Source organism: Aureobasidium namibiae (assembly GCF_000721765.1).
Source record: "Aureobasidium namibiae CBS 147.97 unplaced genomic scaffold scaffold_9, whole genome shotgun sequence".
Lineage (NCBI taxonomy): Eukaryota > Fungi > Ascomycota > Dothideomycetes > Dothideales > Saccotheciaceae > Aureobasidium > Aureobasidium namibiae.
Genome location: NW_013581200.1, coordinates 232,201 through 255,169, shown reverse-complemented (window position 1 = coordinate 255,169; position 22,969 = coordinate 232,201). Strand labels below are relative to the sequence as shown.

The 22,969-nt window shown below is 50.3% G+C and overlaps 9 protein-coding genes across 9 annotated transcripts; 6 read left to right on the top strand and 3 right to left on the bottom strand.

Annotated features, from left to right (window-relative positions):
- Positions 1 to 140: 140 nt before the first annotated feature.
- Positions 141 to 2,575, top strand: M436DRAFT_64000 (uncharacterized protein; the record flags this gene model as incomplete). The annotated part of the gene is made up of 3 exons (XM_013571679.1): positions 141 to 247; positions 304 to 455; positions 504 to 2,575. 3 exons carry the CDS (start codon positions 141 to 143, stop codon positions 2,573 to 2,575), a joined length of 2,331 nt encoding a protein of 776 aa, XP_013427133.1.
- An 830-nt stretch (positions 2,576 to 3,405) lies between these two features.
- On the top strand, positions 3,406 to 5,556 carry M436DRAFT_47552 (uncharacterized protein; the record flags this gene model as incomplete). Its single annotated transcript, XM_013571608.1, has 2 exons — positions 3,406 to 4,926; positions 5,038 to 5,556. Coding segments are annotated over 2 exons (2,040 nt in total), but the record flags the coding sequence as incomplete, so codon positions are not given.
- Positions 5,557 to 5,783: 227 nt separating this feature from the next.
- On the top strand, positions 5,784 to 6,811 carry M436DRAFT_72996 (uncharacterized protein; the record flags this gene model as incomplete). Its single annotated transcript, XM_013571772.1, has 2 exons — positions 5,784 to 6,536; positions 6,599 to 6,811. 2 exons carry the CDS (start codon positions 5,784 to 5,786, stop codon positions 6,809 to 6,811), a joined length of 966 nt encoding a protein of 321 aa, XP_013427226.1.
- Positions 6,812 to 7,688: 877 nt separating this feature from the next.
- On the bottom strand, positions 7,689 to 11,242 carry M436DRAFT_72995 (MFS general substrate transporter; the record flags this gene model as incomplete). The annotated part of the gene is made up of 4 exons (XM_013571771.1): positions 7,689 to 9,028; positions 9,102 to 9,202; positions 9,990 to 10,907; positions 11,031 to 11,242. The coding sequence occupies 4 exons, from the start codon at positions 11,240 to 11,242 to the stop codon at positions 7,689 to 7,691; spliced, it is 2,571 nt and encodes an 856-aa protein (XP_013427225.1).
- A 580-nt stretch (positions 11,243 to 11,822) lies between these two features.
- On the top strand, positions 11,823 to 12,572 carry M436DRAFT_82099 (uncharacterized protein; the record flags this gene model as incomplete). The annotated part of the gene is made up of 1 exon (XM_013571770.1): positions 11,823 to 12,572. The coding sequence occupies one exon, from the start codon at positions 11,823 to 11,825 to the stop codon at positions 12,570 to 12,572; it is 750 nt and encodes a 249-aa protein (XP_013427224.1).
- Positions 12,573 to 12,671: 99 nt separating this feature from the next.
- M436DRAFT_47680 (Clavaminate synthase-like protein) lies at positions 12,672 to 14,294 on the bottom strand (the record flags this gene model as incomplete). Its single annotated transcript, XM_013571627.1, has 2 exons — positions 12,672 to 13,909; positions 13,961 to 14,294. 2 exons carry the CDS (start codon positions 14,292 to 14,294, stop codon positions 12,672 to 12,674), a joined length of 1,572 nt encoding a protein of 523 aa, XP_013427081.1.
- A 531-nt stretch (positions 14,295 to 14,825) lies between these two features.
- M436DRAFT_46996 (uridine-cytidine kinase-like protein-like 1) lies at positions 14,826 to 16,451 on the bottom strand (the record flags this gene model as incomplete). The annotated part of the gene is given in 4 exon segments (XM_013571497.1): positions 14,826 to 15,589; positions 15,779 to 16,080; positions 16,132 to 16,288; positions 16,307 to 16,451. The coding sequence occupies 4 exon segments, from the start codon at positions 16,449 to 16,451 to the stop codon at positions 14,826 to 14,828; spliced, it is 1,368 nt and encodes a 455-aa protein (XP_013426951.1).
- Positions 16,452 to 16,828: 377 nt separating this feature from the next.
- Positions 16,829 to 18,048, top strand: M436DRAFT_63993 (ran binding protein in the microtubule-organising centre; the record flags this gene model as incomplete). Its single annotated transcript, XM_013571678.1, has 4 exons — positions 16,829 to 16,831; positions 16,908 to 16,987; positions 17,179 to 17,374; positions 17,578 to 18,048. The coding sequence occupies 4 exons, from the start codon at positions 16,829 to 16,831 to the stop codon at positions 18,046 to 18,048; spliced, it is 750 nt and encodes a 249-aa protein (XP_013427132.1).
- Positions 18,049 to 19,375: 1,327 nt separating this feature from the next.
- Positions 19,376 to 22,834, top strand: M436DRAFT_72991 (hexose carrier protein; the record flags this gene model as incomplete). The annotated part of the gene is made up of 16 exons (XM_013571769.1): positions 19,376 to 19,441; positions 19,488 to 19,509; positions 19,563 to 19,669; positions 19,719 to 19,805; positions 19,860 to 20,141; positions 20,191 to 20,378; positions 20,438 to 20,542; positions 20,597 to 20,661; positions 20,715 to 20,791; positions 20,847 to 20,987; positions 21,040 to 21,077; positions 21,129 to 21,207; positions 21,260 to 21,369; positions 21,457 to 21,505; positions 21,563 to 21,669; positions 22,831 to 22,834. The coding sequence occupies 16 exons, from the start codon at positions 19,376 to 19,378 to the stop codon at positions 22,832 to 22,834; spliced, it is 1,527 nt and encodes a 508-aa protein (XP_013427223.1).
- Between the last annotated feature and the right edge of the window lie 135 nt (positions 22,835 to 22,969).

Sequence of the window (22,969 nt, the reverse complement as noted above, 5' to 3'; positions counted from 1 at the left end):
CATCCCACGCTAACAAGAGTCAATTCGCTATCACATCCCAGACCTGAGCTTCACCATCGCTTAGTACGCCTGCGAGGCTATTTCTTCCTATCTCACACCCATCGCTCCGACCAGCCGCTGCCCCTCACTTCCGCAACAACATGGCCGTCTACGGCGCGCGCTACACGTTAGAGCAATTGAAAGCTCTGCGTGAGTCGCCTCTAGTCCGCAAACCAGACGAACTGCCCTCGATAGATGAGTGGATAGAGTAAGCCCTTCCCTCTGACCCACTCCTACCAAGTCATTTTGCTCAACAAAGAAAAGAGGTACTCAGCAATCGCAACAAGAGAATGGCGGTCGCAAGCCACGCAACCAGGCCCAACGACCCGAAGAGCCTGCTCCCATGGGCAACTTCTCGTCACAGAGACCATCATTACTACAGACCAGACACACCTCACGCTCTACTCAACAGCCTGGTACGTTGTTCGCCTCGTCCAAACCAGCCAATAGCTTACATTTTCCAGACGAAATCGTACTCGGCCCACCAAAGACATCTTTCGCATCATCCCGAAACATCAACAAGCTCGAAGACCGCGAACAAGAACAAGAGTCACCCGCCGCCAATCAGCGCTCCCGCTTCTTCCGTGACAGAGATACTGCAAAGACTGGCAACAACAGAGACTGGCGCTCATCCAAGCAACAACAAGAGGACGACGATGCTTTCACTATCGAACCCAGATCTACACCGCGCCAGCCGCGCGAAGGCAACGGCAATGGTTTCGGTCAGCGCTTTGACCAACGCTGGGCTCGCGACAACGTCGACCGTGATCGTAACGGTGACCGCGAGCGCGAACGTGAGCGTGAACGTGAGCGAGAAAGACCCAGCCAGCGCGGTGGCTGGAGAGACAAGGCACGCAACGAACGCCAGCAAGATGCTCCCGAGAAGGAGCCCGAATGGATGGACGAGCCATTGGAGAAGGAGAACAAGAACCAGATGCATACACAGGAAGACTTTGAACACTGGAAGGAACGCATGAGGGCTGCTGCTAACGGCGGAAATGCTCCCGAGACCAAGCAAGACACCTTTGCCGATGAGGTCGCCACTCCTGTCAAGTCGACACCAGCACATTCGAAACCACAAACTCCGCTGGTGACAGACGCACCCGGTTTCGACAAGAGCATTTTCGGATCGTGGGGAGAGAGCAAGAGACTCGAGAGTCCCGTTGATACTCGCGCAACCAAGGCGCCAACCGCAGCCAAGGGAAAGTCTTCTCGCTTCGCGTCCATGTTTGTCGCCAAAGAGGAGCCTCGGCCTGTTGTTGAAGAGGCTGACAGCCCTGCCACACTCGATTCAAGCGAAGACAAGCAAGGCTTCCTCAGGATCATGGCTGGTCTTCGTAGAGGACCGTCCTACTCCAACGGTGGTGTTGACTCACCTGTCAGAGAGCAAGAAGGAAGAGGTCCCCCTGCTGGTCCCCCGCCCGGCTTTGGCCTTCAACCATCTCAGGATCCTCTGGCCGCAATGTTTGACAAGGCTCCTACATCTACCCAGTCTCCTCGACCTCTGTCTGGCTTTGCTTCCGACTCTTTTCTGCCACCTCCACCTTCTCAGTTCAGCCGGCCCACTAGTAATGTCGCTTCCCCTGATCCTGTGTCGATGAGAACAAACAACTCTGTTTCACACCTCCCTCAGCAAATGCAGAACATCTTCCTCGACCAAGCCCCTCGCAACGGTCCGACACCCGAGAACTTCAACCAACAGCACTCACGCAAGCCAAACTCGCTGAACAAGGATTCCGAGTTTTTGCTGAACCTGATTCAAGCCAAGAACGCCAACAGAGCTGCTCCTCCACCTCGTAACCAACACGAGCCCGAGCCCTTCCAGCTCTTCCTCGACCAGCCACCAAAGTCTCAACCCCAGACCGTCGCTCCCAAGCCACAAGCTCCCCGCCCTACTGAGTCAATCGAGGAGCAGCTATTCCGTGGCAACCAGCACATGGACCAAGGCCGTCCTCGTGCTCCTCCTGGCTTCGTCGAAGACCCTTCTATTGTCTTGCAGCAAGCTCAGCGCAGCTATCCCAACGGACCTCTCCAGCCACGTCGTCAGAGCGCTGCTCAGCAGATGCCGAACGCTGGTCCCGGTGCTCCTCAAGACTTCCCTCCCAACTTCCCATATATGGCAGGTGGCCCTCCACCACCTGGTCCTGGCGACCGCATGCCTCCTGGCTTCAACCCTAACATGCGCCATCCTCCTGGATTTGCCAACATGCCCAACATCTTCCAGCAGCCTAATTCGCAGCCTCCTCCGCAGCAAGGCGCAGGTATGCAAGGCCCTCCTCCTGGCTTCCCATCGGGTATGGGCCCGCCACCTCCTGGGTTTGGAGCCCACGGTCCACCCCGTCCTGGCTTCTTCAACAACCCTAACCACATCCCTGGCGTTCCTCCCGGTTTCGCTCCACCAGGCATGGTGATGATGCCCGGTTCGAATGTGAGAAGCCCTGACGGCACACCTGGCATGAGAAGTCCTCAAGAAGGACCTGGTATGGGCATGCCTATGCTCCAAGGCATGGGTGCTGCTTACGGTGGTAGACGTTAGGTATCGTCTTTGAGGAGTGCAGGTCACCAGCCATGATCTATGGCCGATTGTGAATAGTTCAAGAGACAAGAAGATGAAGGAAAGTGTCAATGAATAGAAAAAAGGTATCCTTTTTCGGTTTGGTGTCCGAGACCACCATGAATAAGACCATAGGCACTCGAGCCTGACTTGCTATCTCTCAACGCCTCTCCCGTCATTGTGCTTAATTGTGCTCTTGTGTCAGCTCCCAGTAGATTGTTTGAGTTGAATGTGTTCTATTCGATGCAATGCGTATCGAACCTGGAAATAAGGACGGTATGTCACAAATAGTAGGTGTCACAAAATAAAGATTCTGATTTCTTTCAACGTGCATAACAGCACAACCACAGACCCAATTTGAATCAACACCTCCCATGAGAAATATAAGGTGTACAAGAACTGTCTTACAAAGTGCCGAGAGCCTGACAGTCGATCTGGGCGAGTTATTAGAAAAAAGCTTCGTTGGATGGTTGTAATCGGTATGACCCTGTCAGAAAGGGCTAATGCCAAGATCGGCGAAGCGTGGCTAAAGTCCGAAGCCGTGTAGAAAAAAGTCACCTTTCTACCATTTTCTTGCAACCAACCAAACAGACCAAATACTGTTCGCATACAAGATCCGATACATTCAAGCCAATCGCCAATAGCAAATATTCATACCGGATCGACCTTCGCAACTTCCGACCGCCAATATGCCAGCCCAGGGCAAAGCAAAGGGCAGTCGCCGCAATGAAGGCGCCTCCTCTTCTGCTGCTGCGAGTATGTTTGATGTACCAATGAAAAGAAGAGTGGCATACTGACATGTATACACAGGTGATCCTCGTTTCTCATCCATGACCACAGATCCCCGTTTCCGTCTTCCCTCGGCACGACACAGCAAAGTAGGCGTCGACAAGCGTTTCACCAGCATGTTCAAGGACGACGACTTCTCAAAGAAAGCCACTGTCGACAAGTACGGTCGCAAGGTTGCAAAGGGCAATGCCAAGAAAGAGTTGGAACGCTTTTACAAGATCGAGGGAGATGAGGAAGATGAGGATGAGGAGTCAGAGGAAGAGATGGGAAAAGCACAGAAAGTCAAGGCTAAGAAGAGCAAGAAGCCGGCGAGAGAGGTTGTGGGTAGCGATGAGGAAAGCGAAGAGGAGGTTGCTGATGATGATGAGATTGAGGCTGAGCTCGAGAGACTGGACGGCAGAGTCAGGGATCCCGCACGAGAGGGTGGTTTCTCTTCTTCTGAAGATGACAGCAGCTCCGAGGACGATAGCGAAGAGGAGGAAGAGATTGAGGAGGATGCAGTAGAGTTCCCTAACGAGGGTGCTGCTGATGTGCCTCTTGGTGACGTCTCGTCTCGTCTGGCTGTCGTCAATCTTGACTGGGACAACATTCGCGCAGAAGATCTTATGGCTGTCGCACAGAGTTTCGCTTCCACTGGCCGCGTCTCCAGGGTCGTCGTATACCCCAGCGAATTTGGCAAGGAGCGCATGGAGAAGGAGGAGCTCGAAGGCCCACCTAGAGACATTTTCGCCAGCGCAACAAAGGAGGTGGACGAGGACGAGGACACCGATGACGAGGAAGAGAGAATCAAGAAAGAGCTGTTGAAGGGAGACACAGGCGAGGAATTCGACTCTGCGAAGCTGCGCCAATACCAGCTGGACCGCCTAAAGTACTACTACGCCGTCATCACCTGCGACTCCAAGGACACAGCAAAGGCGCTTTATGATGGCATGGACGGCCGTGAATACCTCTCCACAGCAAACTTTTTCGATCTACGATTCATCCCTGACGAGGTTGACTTTGACACTGACACACCTCGCGACGAGTGCACAAAGATAGCCTCAGGCTACAAGCCCAATGAATTCGTCACCGATGCCCTTACCCACAGTAAAGTCCGCTTGACGTGGGACGCCGATGATACGACAAGAAAAGAAGTTCAGAAACGTGCCTTTTCACGCGCCGAGATCGACGAGAACGATCTGCAAGCGTACATTGGCAGCGACAGCAGCGATGATGAAGAGAATGACACAGGCTTGACAAAGGCAGAGCAACAGAGACAAAAGATGCGCGCTGCATTGGGTCTGTCTTCTGAAGCAGTAAAGACAAAGTCCAAGGATGATGGCCCAGTGGGAGACATGCAAATCACCTTTACATCTGGTCTGTCAAATGCCGCTGCATCAAAGGGTGCCAACGGCGTCTTTGAAAACACCCCCATTATCGAAGAAACCACACGCGAGAAGTACGTCCGCAAGGAAAAAGAACGCAAAGCTCGCCGCAAGGAAAAAATGAAGGCAGCCCGCAACGGCGAAACCATCGAAGAAGCAGCCTCAGACAACGACACCATTGTAGAGAAGCCATCGTCTGCAAAGGCCTCATCAGCACCCGCAGCCGATGACGAAGACCCCTTCAACGACCCCTTCTTCAACGACACTGCAACAGCCCAAAAAGCAGAAAAGCTAGCCCGCAAAGCCGACCGTCAGAAGAAGCGCGAGGCCCGCGAAGCAGCAGATGCCGCCACCGCCGCCAAACGCGCCGAACTGGAATTACTCATGGTAGACGAAAACACGGCTTCAGAAAACATCCGTCACTTCAACATGAATGAAATCGCCAAAGCCGAGAAAGTGCTCAAGAAGAAGAGCAAGAATAACAAGAAAGCCAAGGATGCAAAAGAAATCTTGGAACAGGATGATTTCAGCATGGAAACTCAGGATCCGAGATTTGCGCAGTTGTTTGAGAGTCACGAGTTTGCCATTGATCCCACGAATCCGAGATACAAGAACACGCAGGGTATGAAGGCTTTGTTGGAGGAGGGAAGGAGGAAGAGAAAGGGTAGAAGTGATGAAGATGGTGAGAGGGCTGATGCGCCGCCGGTGGAGAAGAGGGAAAAGAAGGTCAAGACCGAGGCTTCCTCTGCTGGTGGTGAGGATCTGAACTCGTTGCTTGCTAGAGTCAAGGCAAAGACAAAGAGCAGATGATTGGAGATTGAAAATATTACAAGGATAATGGAAATGGTATATTAGCAGTCAGTGCAAATTCGCAAACAAAAATGATCGACGACTCAGTCAGCTTGAATCCTTCCTGCGGCACCTCCGCTTTTCTGTCCATTGCACATCCCATCTCTCCATCAACGACTACGAAGACTCATGTTTGCTAATCTTTTTGGTATCTCAACTCACACGACATCTCGAGAATACACAAGACCATGACCTCAAATGCTCCTGAAACTCGCGGCACCATAAACCTAACCAACAGCACCATACAGCTCCCCACAAAAACAACCTCCCACCTCAGCTACACTTTCTCGCCTGGAACACCAACAACAAAAACCCTGGTAGTCTTCCTCAACGGTCTGATACTCCCAAAGTCATCCTGGAAGCCCACAATCATAGCGACACAAACCAAATGCTTTGAGAACAACATTCCGCAACCGCATTTACTTTCGTATGATCGATATGGGCAAGGAGACTCTGATGCACACCCAGATGATACACACGATACTGGCTCTGTGGTGAATGACTTGCATACTTTCCTTACCACCTTCTGCGAGCAAGAACTACGCTCTGCACTTTCCGCTTTTCGCATGGTGCTGGTATGCAATTCCATCGGCTGCGCTATTGCTCGCCTCTACTGTGCTTCTCACCCCAGCACCAATATTTCTGGCCTCATATTCCTGGACTCTATGATGGCGCATGTGGATTTAGTTTCTCTATGGCCTGATGTTGACGCTCCTGGTTTCGATAAGTCTACATTGTCTGAGGGAACGACAATCGAGGAAATACGAAATGTCAGGCAGCAATACGAACAGCGCTTCCACGTCTCTGCGCCAAACTCCGAAAACCTGGATCGAAGCGACCTAGCTCAATTACTGCCACAAGCTGGAAGTCCGAAGTTGCAAGGGAACCCTTTTCTTATCATCGTGCGTCATGACGCAGAAACTTTTGCCGAGGAGAATGAGGTCAGTGCCTTTGTTTTCGCTACAAAAAGCAGATTGACAAGTACTCAATGACCCAAAAACAGAAAAGCTTCAATGTGAGAAAAGAACTGGTGACAGACTACGTCCAGCCAGTTTGGGATGAATATAACAAGCAACTTTCTCTACTGACTAGTGCAGAGAGAAGCAAAGGTCCGATTGTTGCAAAAGGATGTGGGCATTTCATTCAAAGGGACGATCCGCAATTTGTTGCTAGGGAGATATGCGAGATGTTGCAAAAGTTGGAGGGAAAAGAGTAAAAGGACGTTATGATGGATCGTTGCTTTCTTTCATTCTTCTTCTATGATATACAAGCAGTGATTGAAGAGCTATCCAAAGGCACAGTCGAGTTCCGAATCAGAGGTATGTCTAAAGAAAGTCCAACAACTCTCACCTCTTCTCTCACCGGACATGCCTTCTCTCCTCAAGAACACTATGCATTGCCATAGCCACATATATACCAGCTCGACCCAAAGAAGTACATCACCCAATATCACCTCCACTTCAACTTCCTTCCGGCACTTCTCTCAAACAATCAACTGCACTGGAAACGGCAAGCACATGTAAATCGACATCACCGCCCTCTTCATTCCAAGATTCTAAACTACAGCGAAGGATACGACCTGGTGTCAGACACCAAGAAGAAATCTCTGATGTGGGGAGAAGATTACCGACGAGCTCGTAAAGTGTTTGGAGGCTTGGTTGGTCTCGAACTGGTCGGTTTCGACTTGCTCGACTTTGATTTGGGCAGTAATAAGGCTGCCGGCTGGTTCGTACTTGACTAGGTCAATTTGAACTTGATGATCTTCGACTTGGTCGGTCGGTCCTGAGGCGGGTTATTTTGGTCTGGCTGAACATGATTTGGTCAATCTGAACTTGATCAATTCTGGCTTGGTGGATGAGGAGTTGGCTTGGCCCATCCTCGATGTTTGTGGATCATCGTCGAGAAGGGCGATGAGAATGGTAAAATGAGATCTGAAGTTTGAAGTTCCTCAGTGTGGCATTCGAAAGCAGAACGGTCACAGGTTATGTAACCACCTTAAACTTGTTCTTTACTTTTCGGCTTTCACCACCAAAGAGTTCCCGCCCCACGTCATTCTGGTTGAAATACTTTCGTCATCCACAGGTCGGCTGGGATCAGTTTTTCTGGTCTCTCCAAGTCTGTGCAAATTTCCACTGGATCAAGGCACCCAACAACGCGACCCCTTGCGCCAGAACACAGATGCTGAGAGCCCATCCTGCGCCTGCAGCTCTGATCAAGGGTAACACAAAGCTTGTACCCGCCGCAGCACACAAGCATCTGGCAAGATTCAGAGCGGCACTTCCGGCAGCGCTGCGGTCTTGGAATATGTCGACCAAGTAGGTCATGACGAGCGATTGTGCAGAGACAGCACACCAACCCGTGAAGAAAGTCGTGATGATAGGGACAGAGATGTGCACATGGTATCGAATCGTCCAGCCAAAGACCAGAATGGCGATAGCTTGGAGAAGGGAAAAGAGAGGAATAAGGCGCAGGCGAGCTTTCTCGATCGGGAAGCTTGGCTTTCTGTCTGTGGTTTCAAGTATCTCGGTTCGTGATGCGTAGTCTTGCTTGACGCGTTTGTAGTCCATGTTGAGAACTTTGCCTGTGGTTAGAGTACCGAGTATGGAACCAACACCGTTGGCGAGAAATGTAAGCCCAATCTGGGTTTCAGACAAATTGTAAACTTCGAGGAAGAGCGTTGACATTGCAGTGATGCTCATCTGCCAGACTGCGTAGTGGATTGCCAGGCAGATAATGATAGGGCTGGCCTGCTTGCTGAAGAGTATGCGCAATGGCTGAGTAATGTCGACGCTCTTCTTTGATTCGTTCTCTGTTAGTGCCATTGGTTCACAATCCCAACGCATCTGACTCGTTTTCTGATAGAACGTCAAGGGATATCTTGCGAATAGTTCTACAGTCTCCCGACTCCCATTACCGACTTTATGCCTCAATGTCTCGGGCAACAGGAGTATCAAGAACACCAGAAAAGCGCCACAATAGATGGTCAAGAACCAGAAGATACTTCTCCATCCTAATGCTGCGGCCAGACCACCACCAATTATGGGACCTATGGCAACCGGCGCCAGTAACCCAGCTTGGAACACAGCCATGTAGCCTCCGCGATTTTCACGAGTGGTGATATCCCCAATAACACCAGAACCGATGGCGATAGTACTCGCACTTCCAGTACTCTGTAAGCACCGTAGAACAATAAGAGTCGCATAGTTGCGAGTAAGAGCCAGTCCGATACAAGAGCCGAGGAAGACTAAGAACGTTCCGACGTAAGCAACTCGGCGACCCTTGACGTCGGAGATAGGTCCCCATATACTCGGTGCTAGACCTTGGAATATCAGGTATGCCGTGACGCTGAGGTTGACGAGCTCGATGGACACATTCAGATCGTGAGCTATTGTTGGAAGGGCTGGGAAGTAGATGTTGGACGCGAAACCTGAGACTGTGTCGTGTATATGTGATTAGAATGATGAGTGATATTTTGATCATTAGCTCACGTGAAGAGAAGAACATACACGTCGCTGCGATGGAGATAATGGCTACGATTAGCACTTTCTGTCGTTTATCGAATATGCTGTGGAGCGTAGTGGCGGGTTCGGCGATATGCGACGACGTACTTGGTGCCATATTGTGTTTTTATTGACACTGTAGGCGATGGTAACAGGAATTGACATTGTGTTGAGAAATTGGAGAGATGCTGAGATATAAGTATCAAGATGGAAGTTGACAAAAGGTACGCCTCCCGGAGTTGAGGAAGGAGCTGAGCTTCTCAACTCCGGCGCTTGCTCAACTCAACTCCGACCTATCGTCCCTCCCTCGACAAAGAGTTCCGGAATGTCTGATTTACGTCCTCCAAAGTACACAGCAGTGTTATTTTCTTCCTCGTTGCGAGACTGGAACCAGCTTTAACGCAATGCTTCGAATTAGCTCTTGTTACACTGGTCGCACCGAGAGCTCTGACTTGCAAGAGCTGAATATGCCTTGATATGCAGTTTAGAGAAGGAAGAAGCTGCGAGCTCTCCTTCCTCATCCCTCCAAACCCCCACTTCCCATCTCTGAGCTACATGATTGATTAGATCTGCCATATGAATATTATTTCAGCCCCTTTGGTGCAGCGGTTTAGCACATTCCAAACTTGATGTCTTGCAAACACAAGCAGAGTAGGGAAGTTTAACTTGAAACAAGCTAACCCGTGGTCTTCTCGAACTGGAAAGACGTGAGTTCGACTCTTACAGGGGGCACTGAGCCTTTTGCTGCTTAGGCGGGGTTGTGCTTTTGCTGGAGGATGGGGGGTGTAGTGTCAACCCAGGCGGCATCTAACCATCCAGCAGACGATAAAGCCTCCTCGTTCGTCAATCATACTCGATCATGCGTGTGCGACGGGAAGAAATCCGTCGGGATACTAGGTACCATGCGTACAACTGGTGACCGCATATATCATCATCCCAAACTCATCGAGATCTTCCATCCACTGCTCGACCCTAGATCGTCTTCTTGCAATTTCAATATCACCCAGCTCAGATGGCATCGCCCACAACTCATCAATGCAAAGCCCTCCGTCAGGCCAATCCGCCAAATGAAGATTATACATCTTCTGCCACTCTGGTCTTGAATTTGCAAACCATAGAGACTTACTTCCCGGTGCCGGCAGTCCTACCAATTCGATTCCCAGAAAAGTAGGAATACCTTCTTGTTTCGAAATCACATCGTCAAACATGTACATGACATACAAAGTGCGGCGTTTCGCTTCCACCACGATCCACTCCTCCCATCTTGGACGCGAATGTTGTTGCTCGGCCACACTAACGATTCCTTGTCGAGTTGTCATCCAAGCCAGATCTTGGAGGTTCATCATCGCTTGACGCAGGAAGAGTGTAGAGGCCTGTTCCAGTCGCAGAACCAAGGTCATCGCATATACCAGATAAGCTTGGAAAGTAGCCAAGAGTTCCATGTGATTGCATTGTATTCGTCTCTGGTAGATCGTCGACATTTCCCGTTGCAGGACTTCTGCTGCGGTGGCTTCCCTGCCTAGAGCAGGGTTTTGGCATATGCGTACCATGTTCAGGCAGGTTGCGAGTGGTACAGACGATGAATCATCTATCTGGGCTGGATGGATAAAGGGAGGCAGACTGGTATGGCCACGGACTGCTGAAGCGACGTATGATTTCAGAACTCGGCGGATTAGCGCCGAGATACTGAGTGGATAGTCATTGATGACTTGGCCTGCGACTGGCACGTAGGTATTGAGCCATCGTGATGTAATGTCATCAACATTGATGGTGCAAGCGAGTCTGAGTTCCGAGAAATCAAAGTTTGCCTGTCTGCTTGTATCGTCGAACAAGATTGTTGACTCGTCCCTAGCCGGCGTTGACGCTACAACCGTGTTGTTAGAAGATAGCCTCTCCGATTGTGATGGTTGATCACCCGGTATAACTGCCAATGACGCACTACTTCCTTGTGACACTGCTCTCAAGTCACTGACCTCGTCGATGGAAGCTGTTGAGACCTGAGCCATTGCATCTTGCGGATCTATACACAGCAGTCCTCGTTGAACACATCTGGAGCAGCCCGAAGGTCCCTTTTGGCACCTGGTCTTCCCTCTCGTGCAATTATTACAAGCCTTCTGTCTCGATGCCGAATACCTCGGGGCCTTCATATTGGGCCATGCGGGCGGCAAGACATCTATCTGACGACGTCGCAGTAACGAAGAAATGCAAAAAACGGAAGTGCTTATTGTATGTTGTTGAAAGGAAGACGGCGCAAGAAGCTCTGTACCCGGGTACATGGATAAAATTCGGAGAAACAATTAAGCTTGCCGATTATGCTCACGAGAGCCAGAGTCAACTTGACTTTGCCAAACAAACTTCTAAATCATGACGACTGCGAGCACATCAACTTGATAGAATGATGTGACCGTATCTCCGAAGAGCTTCGAGATTCAGGGACCATGTCGAAGTTCATCAGCCGATAAGCTGTGACAGACAGCAGATTTGGAGGTAGGAACGAAATAGTTTCAGTCGTGAAGCAGTCGACTGATCTCTAAGGCTGATGGGAGACGAACAAGGAATGTGAGCATGGCCATAGTGATGGTCTGATGTCGAAAACTTGCTCTTGATTAAATGACAAAGGGTCCTGCTTCCATGGAGATCAATAAAGCGAAGCCTCACCTGTCCTCTTCCCACATCTTTGCTCGCCTACACATTCGACTTAGCCAAGTAACAGATTTCCTGCCAAAGATGATGGCATACGAGGACTACTACAAACGATCATGGAAGATTCCGCCAAAGAATCGAGCACCATCTCGATACACACCCACCAACCGCCGCAATGACTGGAAAACGAGCATCTCAAAATGGACAGCAGAAGTGCAACACAACCCCATAAACGAAGAACAACCAACCCCGAAACCTGAAACCACAGACTCTCCGATTGTTCCTGTGACGATCACAAGCACTACAGATATTCCTCCAGCGATCACAAGCACTCCAGACATTCCCACATCTTTGTCCTATGCAGATGGCGTGCACCACGACAGATGGACGATGAAGTTCAAGGATGCATTTACACGCAAGTCCTATATTGGCGAAAACATCGAAGGACATCACTACGGCGTCAGCGAAAAGGGTGCAAGCAATCCTGACAGCTTCTTCGTATGCAAGAGAAAAAAGGTCAAATCCACGCTGCTATGGGGCAAGGATATGAAGAGGATGGACGAACGCTGTTGGGAGGTGGTCAAAGCACTTTTGAGACACCGAGCCAGCCACGAGCGTGACTGCCACTGTGATTTCGAGTGGATCAGGAGTGGCTGGACTAGACGCGATACTTCGAGGTTGTGTGAGTGGAAGGCGGGCAAGACTGCCAAGTCGGTGTTGAAGGCAATGGAAAGTCATGATGAGCAATGTTGTTGTGGTGCTTTTAGTTTTCCGAATAGCAGAGCCATGGCTAGAAGGCAGCAAGAGGAGGCTCTTCAGAACAAGAATACATGAAGAGACAAAGAATATTGGATGAAGAAACAACGAGAACGCCTAGAGAAGCAACTGTTTACGTAAATCTAGCAAAACTCGAAACCTGGGTATACCATCATCCTAGTCCTCCTTCGCAGCAACCAAACTCTCATAAGCACTCTTCACCTTCTCTTCCATGAACTTCCACAAAACAGCATCAGCATATGGCTTCTCAAACTCAGGCTTTGCAGAATCAGGAGGGTGAAACCAATAGTTGAGTGCGATGTGCACATTATCAGCGCTATCCTCGTCGCTGAAACTCGTGACCTCGTGGAACCAAGAGGTAGGCAAGTAGAGCATATCTCCAGCTTTGAGGTCAACAATGTATGGTTTCCCTGCCTGTTCCAAGGCTGCAGAGTGTGTGTGGGGTGTTGTGAGGGAGAGGTGAGAGTGCAGGTCTTGAGTGGAAATTTTGGAGAAGGAGAGGGGTTCAGAGGGTGCGTCTGAGCCTTGGGCAAATGCAAAAGCATCTTCGAGGTCGGAGGCGTCCGAGTCGCCGTCGTCGAAGTCGTCGCGTTGGCCATTTTGTGCGCGTTCGAGTGCTGCCATTAGTTCGGCGTCCGAATCATCGTCGTCGTCGTTGGCTTCAGAGTCGTCGTCGTCGTCGTCCTGGTCTTCAGCTCCAGCTTTTGCAGTTTTGGAAGCCTTGGAGCCGGCTAAGTCGTCGGTGGCTTTACGCTTCAAGATGAGGTTATCGCGTAGAACCTGATCTTTGAGTTCTTCGGGCTCGGATTCTTCGGCCGAGGATACCTCGTCAAAGTCATCTTCGCCCAACTCGCCAAAGTCGGCGGCTTGGTATTTCATGAGTCGCTCGACGGCGTCACCGTATTCCTTCTGAATCTTATCGAGGCCCTTTTTCTCGCCGCTCTCTTCAAGTTTGTCCATTGCTTCCTCTAGGGCTTGGACTTTTAGGGCGGCTGCGTCGCGCTCGACTAGACCATCAGATCTGATTTGGTCGGCTTCGTTGTCTTCTTCGGTGATGTCTTCGTCATCTTCTTCGCCGGGCTGCTTGTAGACGATCAAGCCGTTGGGGTGAATCTTCTGCGGTTTGCCGTAGGTGTCGAGGTGGTGAACTGCCGAAGGAGGATACAGGACGAATCGTTTGCGACCCTTGAGCAAAATGTAGAGGTTGTCGTGGAAGTCGTGGTGAAGGCCAGAGCTAGTGCCTGACTTTGTCTTGCCGAGCCAGATATTCATCTGTTGGATAACGAGATTGCCCATCACTCCGGGGCGCATTGGCACCTCTTCGCGCAAGAGAGCACGCACGGGTTGTGGGAATGTGCCGTTCTTGATCTCGTTGTTTTGTCCATGTTCCTTTTCTTCGTCTTCGTCGTCGTCGTCGTCGTCGTCGTCGTCATCGTCATCTTCACTGTCCATGTCGTCTTCATCGTCTGAGTATTGAGTGGTGAGGTAGTCGTATTCCTCCTTGTCCTCCTTCAGCGAGTCGAGGAAAGCGCCGAAGGTGGTATCGACACGCTCGACATCAGTGCCATATCGCTTCTTCTCCTGGTGCATTGGCTCGACCTTGACGGGAGCATCGCCAGCTGTTTCGCGCAGGTAGTCGACATTGGACCAGTTCTTTGTGACAAAGTCGAGATCGTCGAGTTTTCCTTGGATGACAACGGGTTGGCGCTTGTGAACGAATCTCGAGTAAAAGTCTTTGGGCTGGCCGAGCTTCCATTGAGGAATCTTGCCGTGGGTCATTTTTGGTGCTTCGTATGTCTTCGGTTTGGAGATGTCCTTTTTCTGCGAGGCAGCCTTGGCTGCGCTCTGCTTGGATCCGTTTCCAGGCTTGTTCTTCTTGGTGCGTGTCATATTGAGTCTGCGAACGTGAATGTGACGATTGAAGACTCGAAGCTCAAGGTGGATTTTGTGCTACGGGTATAAACTTTTCTTATCCCCGCGTCAGCTCAATCTCATCTCGCGGATTTGCTGCTTGATTGAGGTCCATTCTCGACTCTGGACACTATTACTCCGGAGCTGCTCTCTGTACCTATGTTTTCGTTCTGAAGAGCTTGATGGGTTTGAGGCGCAAAGGACTCTGATTGAACGTGGTCGAGCCTTGCATGCTTGAGCAGCAACATGAAGCAAGAATTTGCAGCAAGGTCATGACAAGATGGCGCTGACGAAATGTTGATCTTCACGAAGCACAGGAAAGATTGAAGATGAAGGACAAGTAGTGGAGAGAAGAAGAAATATGTTGTTGAAATGTATGTACAGTCGGCAACGAGCTTTCTAGCAGCCCATATACCTGTTCTCAACCCATCTCTCTTCATAGTCGTCGACGACTCTGCAAGCGACGACGTGGATGTCAGGAAAGACGGTCATCAACCTATTCAGACCTCTCTTGCCAGCGATATATGTGACAAAGACAATCCTGCTTTCTTCCACGCCGTGGTCCAGCAAGACACGAACAGCCATCAGAGCGGCACCACCGCTAGACATTTGCGGATCCAGCAGCAAGACCTTATTATGCGTCGCGATGTCACCACCCATCTTGAAGTAATGCAGCTCAGGCTCGCCAGTGCGGTGCGAAGTCTGGATAAGCATGCGACCAGTGCGGCAGTCGGGAATGACACGTCTCAGACCAGTCTCCAGGATGCTTCCACCACGGAGAATGACAACGGCACTAACCTCGCCAGACATGCGCAAGCCATTGTATGTGTGTTGCTGAGGCTTAGGTGTTTGCACAGTGACGGCGTTGAACTCGGCATTCTCAGTAGCACGTTCAACAAGCAGAGCGGCGAGACGGTCGAAGTAAAAGACAAAGTCCTCACGGGTCGTGTTGTCACTGCTGAGGAGTGTGTTGATGCCTGTGATTTGCGAGGGTCCGTCCAAGATGGAAACGTTTGGCGATAGAGGAAGGTCCTTGGCTTCTTTGCCTAGGCGCTTCAACTCTGCCCGGTGCTCCTCAGACTTTGTGTCCAACGTCTTGTGGATGCGGTCAGCCACCATATCGATGGCAATCTTGTTCTCGATGCCGCGAGGCACGATGATATCTATACTCAATAGTCAGCATCGGTCGATTCTAGTGAATGACTGAAGTGTGTGGTTTGAGTGTATGAGATCAGATAGGAGCGAAAGATGATGGTATGGTTTATCAACACGAGTATTCTGTTGAACTATGCTATGGTTGTTGTATCATCATGAAAAGGAGAAGAAGAGAAAGGAAAGAGTTGAACACATACCAGCTACGTTTCGTTGAGGTTCCACGAATTTGTGGAAGTTTGGCTTGACGAAAGTGAACCACTGTTTGATACAGCCTTCCATGTCGCGACCACGCTCTCTGATGTCTCGAACGATTCTTCGCGAAAGACAGAGGTCTCCATCTGCCTCACAGAAGATTCTCAGATCGAGAAGATCAAGCACGCGCTGATCATGAAGAGCAAAGATGCCTTCTAGGATGAGCACGTGGGGAGAGTATATTGTTGTGGTCTTGTCCAAGCGAGAATGTTTTTCGAAAGAATAGACAGGAATCTCAGCCTTTTTGCTGCGAGGATAGTCAGAAAGGGTTGACAAGAAGAAATGCAAAGATACACACCCTTCCTTGATGTCTCTCAGTTTTTCAACCAAGACATCAAAGTCGATAGCATCAGGAGAGTCGAAATCGTACTCGTTCCTGTGTGCAGCAGCGATCTGATCCGGGGTGAGGGGGCGATAGAACGAATCCTGGATGGAGTTGGTATAACGAGGACGCACTCAAGGGCCAGACAAACGAACCATCGACAGAATGACAACCCAAGGGAGGCTCATTTGCTTGATGATAGCCAGAGCAAGCGACGTCTTGCCCGAACCCGAGCTGCCGGCAACGCCAATGATGCTCGTGTTGGCCCATGGCGGAGAGTAGTGGGAGCGCTCCATTCTCTGGAGAGAGTTGGGGGCGGCCATATTCAGTCGTTGACGAAGAATCGTGACTCGACCATGGCGAAGCAAGCAAAGGAGATAGCTTGAGCAAGCTTGGGAGTGAAGGGTGACGGTTGTGAAGAAAAGGAAATCTGCCAAATTCTGGGTGGAAGATGCCGTGGCAGCGCCGGGTCCGAGCACAACCGAGCGTTGGAAGAGCTCTTTTCTTCGCCAGCTTCACGCTGCTTCTTTCTCTCACTCCATTCGCAATCTCTGCATCTTTCTGAGTTTCGCACATCTGCTTGCCAAAACAACGAAAGACCGATTGTGAATTGTAGTTGCTCCAGTTCGTCATCCAACCTGATGGACCATCGCAGCTCGACTCGTCTATAACAATGGTACGTCACGACATGCCCATGTCGCAATGTGCACCCCTCCACCCATGACCAACAGCGGCTAACGTTCTCTGCGCAGAGCTCTTCTCTTTTTCCACCACCTCCGTCCTTGCGGCATCCATTTGATCGCCGTGTGGACGAGGTCAAGCCCTCCAAAGCGTAAGTCTCTTCTACGTCAACACTGCCCACTCTCCCTTCCATCGAATGATGTTGATTACACTCAAAATGGGAATCTCTCCGAAATCTATGTGGAGAACTACAGAATTTTGTCCTTCTGACTCGACCCCCTCACACTACCATACTATCAAGACTTCTTGCATAGAGTGTTGTTGACTAACACTCAACAACAGAGACTTGAACTTCCTCATCATGGACTATTTGATCAATGAAGGCTATCCTGACGCTGCCATGAACTTCGCCAAAGAAGCAAGCATCGTTCCATCGGCCGACGGTGAAGCCATCCAAGAAAGAGTAGACATCCGTAACGCCATCCATACCGGTGACATGCAGCTTGCCATTGAGCGCATCAATGAACTCAATCCACAGGTTAGTCATATCCATCCTACACCCACCCTCCACATTATGTTGTTATGATTATACGGTTTTTTCATGCACCACGCATAGCTTCGGGCATTGATGATACAAACCTCACACACTTCAGTCCTCAGTATGACCCAACAACCATACTTTCATCTCATCATCACATCATCTCCTCTTCGAGACATTGATGCTAACAGATATTTGTACAGATTCTTGACAATGACCCGACTCTGCACTTCCAGTTGTTACGCCTGCAGCTGATCGAACTTATTCGTGAAATCGTGAATGCGCCGGGTCCTCCATCACAGACTGCCTTCACGCCTGCTCTCGAGTTTGCGACTTCACAACTCGCTCCACGGGCCCCAACTTCGCCTGCCTTCTTGCAAGATCTTGAACGCACAATGGCCCTGTTGATCTTCCCGTCGGACAAGCTCACCCCTCAACTCAAACAACTTCTCGATCTCAGTTTGAGACAGACAGTGGCTAGTCATGTCAATGAAGCCATCCTGTCTTCTCAAGGCCAGAGACGTGAGGCGCGCATACGCAATCTTGTTCGCCTCAGAGCATGGGCCGAGCAGAGGGCGCGTGAGACCAAGAGCTCCGAGTTGCCTGAAAAGATCAGCTTGGGCTTGGACACTCAACCCGACGACTATATCAACGGCGAGGCTATGATTACGTGAAAACATGATGACTTTTCGATTTGCTTTAATTTAGCGTAGGCGCCGGGGACTCAGGACTGCATCTGCATGGCAAACATAGCATTAATAATGAACATTTTCGCACAATACTCTTCACGAATTCTCAGTTACCTTTTCTCTCCTTCCTGAGTGTTGTCTGTATTGTCTCCTGCCAGGTCGTCCACACAGAGTTCTTGACTGTATTCACGCTCACGATTTCCCATCAAGGAATCAGGGCACTCCAGGCGCGTACGCAGTAAGTCATGAGTTTTGCTTCACCGTCAATCCGCTCACGGCTACCCACATTGAAGCCATCGCAATGTACAGCTCCCTCAGGATGGTATAAAACTTGATTGAGAGCCGATGACAGTATGACTCCCAGTAGATGCTTCCTGCCCACAGTACGAATTTTGCGCTGTTATAGCTGCCTCGTGACATTCTTTTGCCTATGGGAAAGTATGATGGATCTGTCTTTTTTCTTTTTCCTTTTTGTCTTTAAATCGGATCAGGTCGTACGCTGTCGACCATCCACCCTCTACCACTCCTTATAACACTGAAAATTCTGGACGAAACCATGTCACTTGCAGCTTCCTTAGCCAGTCAATCCATCGCCTGCATTTGAAGCTCTTTTCATGCAGCAAGTCCTTGTTTCAGCATTCGGCAGCACGAATATTACATCGGTCATGAGGCAGGTGGCGTCCAAAAGTCAATATCGATATTCAACCGCGCTGCACGAGGCCTCCGACGTCACACACGCCCAAACTTCATGCCGTATACCATAAACTCAGTCCTCGAAGGATCCTGATCGTCCTGTAGACGCGTTGCAGGCACGTGGCTGGTTAAACAGAATCTCCAACTCGTGTTCGGACTCACGATTGCGGTCCGATTTCAAGCGCTCGGAAATACTGCATCTGTCCACCCAATTTTGAATATAACGGACGCTATTCCACGGAGGACAAGTCCCTGCTGATCACCATGTCTTCCTCCATGTCGCAACCCCACGGTTCATGCCTCTCCACAACCGCTGGCCCCGCACCCCACGGGTCAGGATGCAGATCTGTACTCTTGTACCACTCAAGCACGTAGATGGCGAGCCAGATTGCCTGATTCATACATTGAGACAGTGGAAATCAACCGGATCTGCCGATGCTGTAGGCTTGCAACCAATAGATAGGCTCGAAGTATTGAACGCCGGAGAGTTGTGCGGCAGCACAAGTGTTTATATGTAAGTCGTGTACTGCATCCGATCTGCGGACCTTTAGTCGGTCCTCTTCTTCGCTTTCGTTCCAACTTGTTGCTGTCTACAGTAGACAGATTGACATACCCCATCATGGTTCATCTCAAACTGTTCGGGCGCGGCAGACCGCTGCAGATAGCAATCATGGTTACTTGCCAGGTAAGTATATCATCTAACATGCAGAACCTATACTGACATGGAACAGCTTGCGTTCATCCTGTTCGGCTGTATGCGAACTATCGCTACCGTCGAAACCTTCGGAAAAGCTAACAACGAGCAGACGATCAAGGAGTCTTCTCTGGCATTGTTGGAAATGCAGATTGGCGCGAGACTTTCGGCTACCCTGGCAGTTCACTCGAAGGCATCATCGTTTCAATATACAATCTTGTACTAGCCCCACCTGTCGGCAAAATGTTCACCAACTGACATGGTGTAGGGAGCCTTCAGTGGATGTATCGTGGCCTTCTTCGTTGGCGAGAAGCTCGGGAGGCGAAAGAGCATGTGGCTAGCGATGATATTCATCGTGAGTTCCAGCAAATAGGCATGAGCCATTGAACCTGCGTACTGATTGATCTAGATCATTGGTGCTATCCTGCAAACAACGTCCTACGGCGTCCCACAAATTCTAGTCGCTCGTTACATCACTGGAATCGGAACGGGCATCGAGACTAGCACTGTCCCCATGTACCAGAGCGAATTGGTCGAAGCACACAAGCGCGGTCGCGTCGTCAGTTCCGAACCTCTTTTCGTCGGTGTCGGTATCGTCATCGCCTACTTCTTCGACTATGGCATTTCATTCGCGAGCACAGGGCCGCTCGCATGGCGCCTGCCAATCGCTTGCCAGATTCTATTTGCCATCGTGCGTATTTCCGAGCCGAGTCTTGGCTGCAGCAGCTAATGTAATACAGGTCGTCGTTATCATGGTCTGCGGCGTTCCTGAGTCACCCAGATACCTTTACGCCAAGGGTCGCAATGACGAGGCTATGCAAGTCCTATGCGATGTGTACAACGGCACACCAGACGACCCAAAGATTGCACGTGAGCAGAAAGATATCCTCGATGCGCTGAGACTCGAACGTATGCACGGCGAGTACAAGTATGTTCACAATTCTGCTCACTGGTCGAGATCGCAAGTGCTGACGAATATTCCCGCAGATGGAGCCAGATCTTCAAGCGAGATGAGGTGCAGACTGGTAGACGTGTTCTCCTTGCCTATGGCATGCAGTTCATGAACCAGATCGGAGGTATCAATCTGGTTGTGTAAGTGCCATCTCAAACACCGGTTGCAGTTAACGTCCACTGACACTCAAGAAGTTACTATGTCCCAACCGCACTACAGCTTAATGTCGGTCTCACTCGCAACTTGTCTCTTCTTATCGGTAAGTTACTACCTTATGCATCGGAAAACAAGAAAAAGCTGACAAAAAGCAAGGTGGTTTCGTACAAACAATGTTCTTCTTCGGCTCCTTGGTCCCAACATTCCTCCTCGACAGGATGGGACGCAGACGTGTGAGTCCTTTTACGTGGAAACGCTACTGGTGACTGAGACTGACAAACATCGTAGCCTATGATGTGGGGATCCTTCGGTCTTGCCATTTCCATGATGCTGATCTCAGTTCTGCTGAGTTTCACCGAAGCTCGTGGATACACGCAAAAACTCAACAAGGCCACTTCTAGTGCAAGTGTTGCATTCTTCTTCACATACGTAAGTTTTGTGGCACTCGATCTCGGTCAACGAAGCACTGACAATGTTTCAGATGTTCATCTTCGGAGCATCGGCAAACTGTATTCCATGGTGAGACCGCTCTATACACCGGCAGCATCTACAGACAACTGACATATCCAGGGTATACGTGCCGGAGATCCTTCCTCTGCACGCCAGAGCAAAGGGCACAGCCATCGGAATTTCGTCGAACTGGCTTTGGGTATGCTTCTACCCACTGTTCTTGCAAGGGTCATCCACTGACAATTATTCAGAACTTTGTAGTCGTCATGATCACACCGACCCTCATCAACAAACTCCAATGGCAAGCCTACCTCATTTTCATGTGCACAAACCTTGCCTTTGTGCCTCTAGTCTATTTCTGGTACGTTGACCTCTTATTTCCTCTTGCGCCCTCCACCTCTCCCCTTCCCCGTTTCTCTTCCGTCCACCCCACTAACACTACAAACAGCTATCCAGAAACCAGCAACCTCACACTCGAGGAAGTCGATTACCTCTTCGTCAAGGACGGAAGCCACGGTATCCACAAATTCACGAGTAAAAGTCAGCCTGTCAAGATTTCTCTCAGTGGAGATGTTGAGCATGGTGCTGAGAAGATGAGTGAAGAGAAGAGGGGCAGTGAGGGTGGTGCTGCGTTTGTGGAGGACGTGAATAAGGTTGAGAAGTAAGGAGGTGCTGTCACATAGATGAATGGGAGATGTGTTATATGCATAAAAGACTTCCCCCAGTTGACAAAACATTCATCGCCAAAGATGAGGACACCCCCGACCCAGAGTCCTCGTGAAGCAGAATCATATGAACGTGGCTTGAGAGTAGTGACCCAGGCGAAGCGAACGACAAGGTGAAGGCAAGGTCACCAACAGCTTGACCCTGGATACAATCTCCTTCGTGACGAACTCATACTCTAAACCCCTCTGCACCACATCAAGCCACAGGGTCAGTTTCAGGAGTAATTCCTATCTATATGCCAGAAAGGAGCCCCATGTTCACCTGTTCCTCGTGGGTGAATGGAGCGAGCTCCATGGTCTTCAGGCCTGCGAGCGCCTCATCTGCTACCGAGTAACCAGAACCGTCCACGGAACTGATGTTGCCCACCTCGAGGCCAGCAGGGTCGGGTCACAGTACCGGTGATCAGGTCAACATGTCCAGACACTTTGTTTTTTGTGGTGAGAGAATCGTGGCAAAAGCACAATTCGCTAGGGCGATATTGTATAGAGGAATCTTCTCGTTCACCAGAGTACCCAAGTGCCGGTGGTACATCACTCTGCGGATCCCCATATCGCTAGTTGCCGTTTGAGCGGTGGGAAATGTCTGCCGACGAGCGGAGATCAGTTGCCCTTTGCTTCATGCATACCAACGATAGCACCGCTGGTGGTGCGGAAGGTACTGTCGGAACGGGCATAACCAGTCTCCCCGTTGACAATAGATGCTTGCCTGTAAAAACTGAGTCTCGACCAGCGACGTCGTTTGCTACAAGGTGTGCGTAATCGGTTGGAGTGGGTTTCAGCTAAGAAGTGTGGAAACTTATGTGTGTGGCTCGTCACGATCTGCGGGGATTTCACGGAAGATGGCGGGGAGGTCGAAGAAAGAGGTGATGTGATCGAACCTGAAGGCTCTTCTCTGTTGTTCCTCTTCGCTCTCCAGTTCCCAGTCTCGAATCGGTTCAACGTTCAAGCCTAGGTCCTTGATCCTGACCTGTAGATACTCTTCCAGTTTGGTTGGGAGGGAAGAGGGATAAGTGCTGGAGTTTGTCCAACGTTGATCGAGTCACTAGTCTGGCATCTCTTGAGGATAGGATATTGACATTGAGGTTGCATGAAAGTAGGTGATAAGAAGAGGACTTGACGTTGTCTTCAGCAGGATCAACTTGTGGACAAGCAGAGTCGGTAGTCTGTGGTGTCTCAGCAAGCAGCTCATTCAAGAGAATCGACCCGTTTATTTGTAGGAACAAAAGCTAGACCACA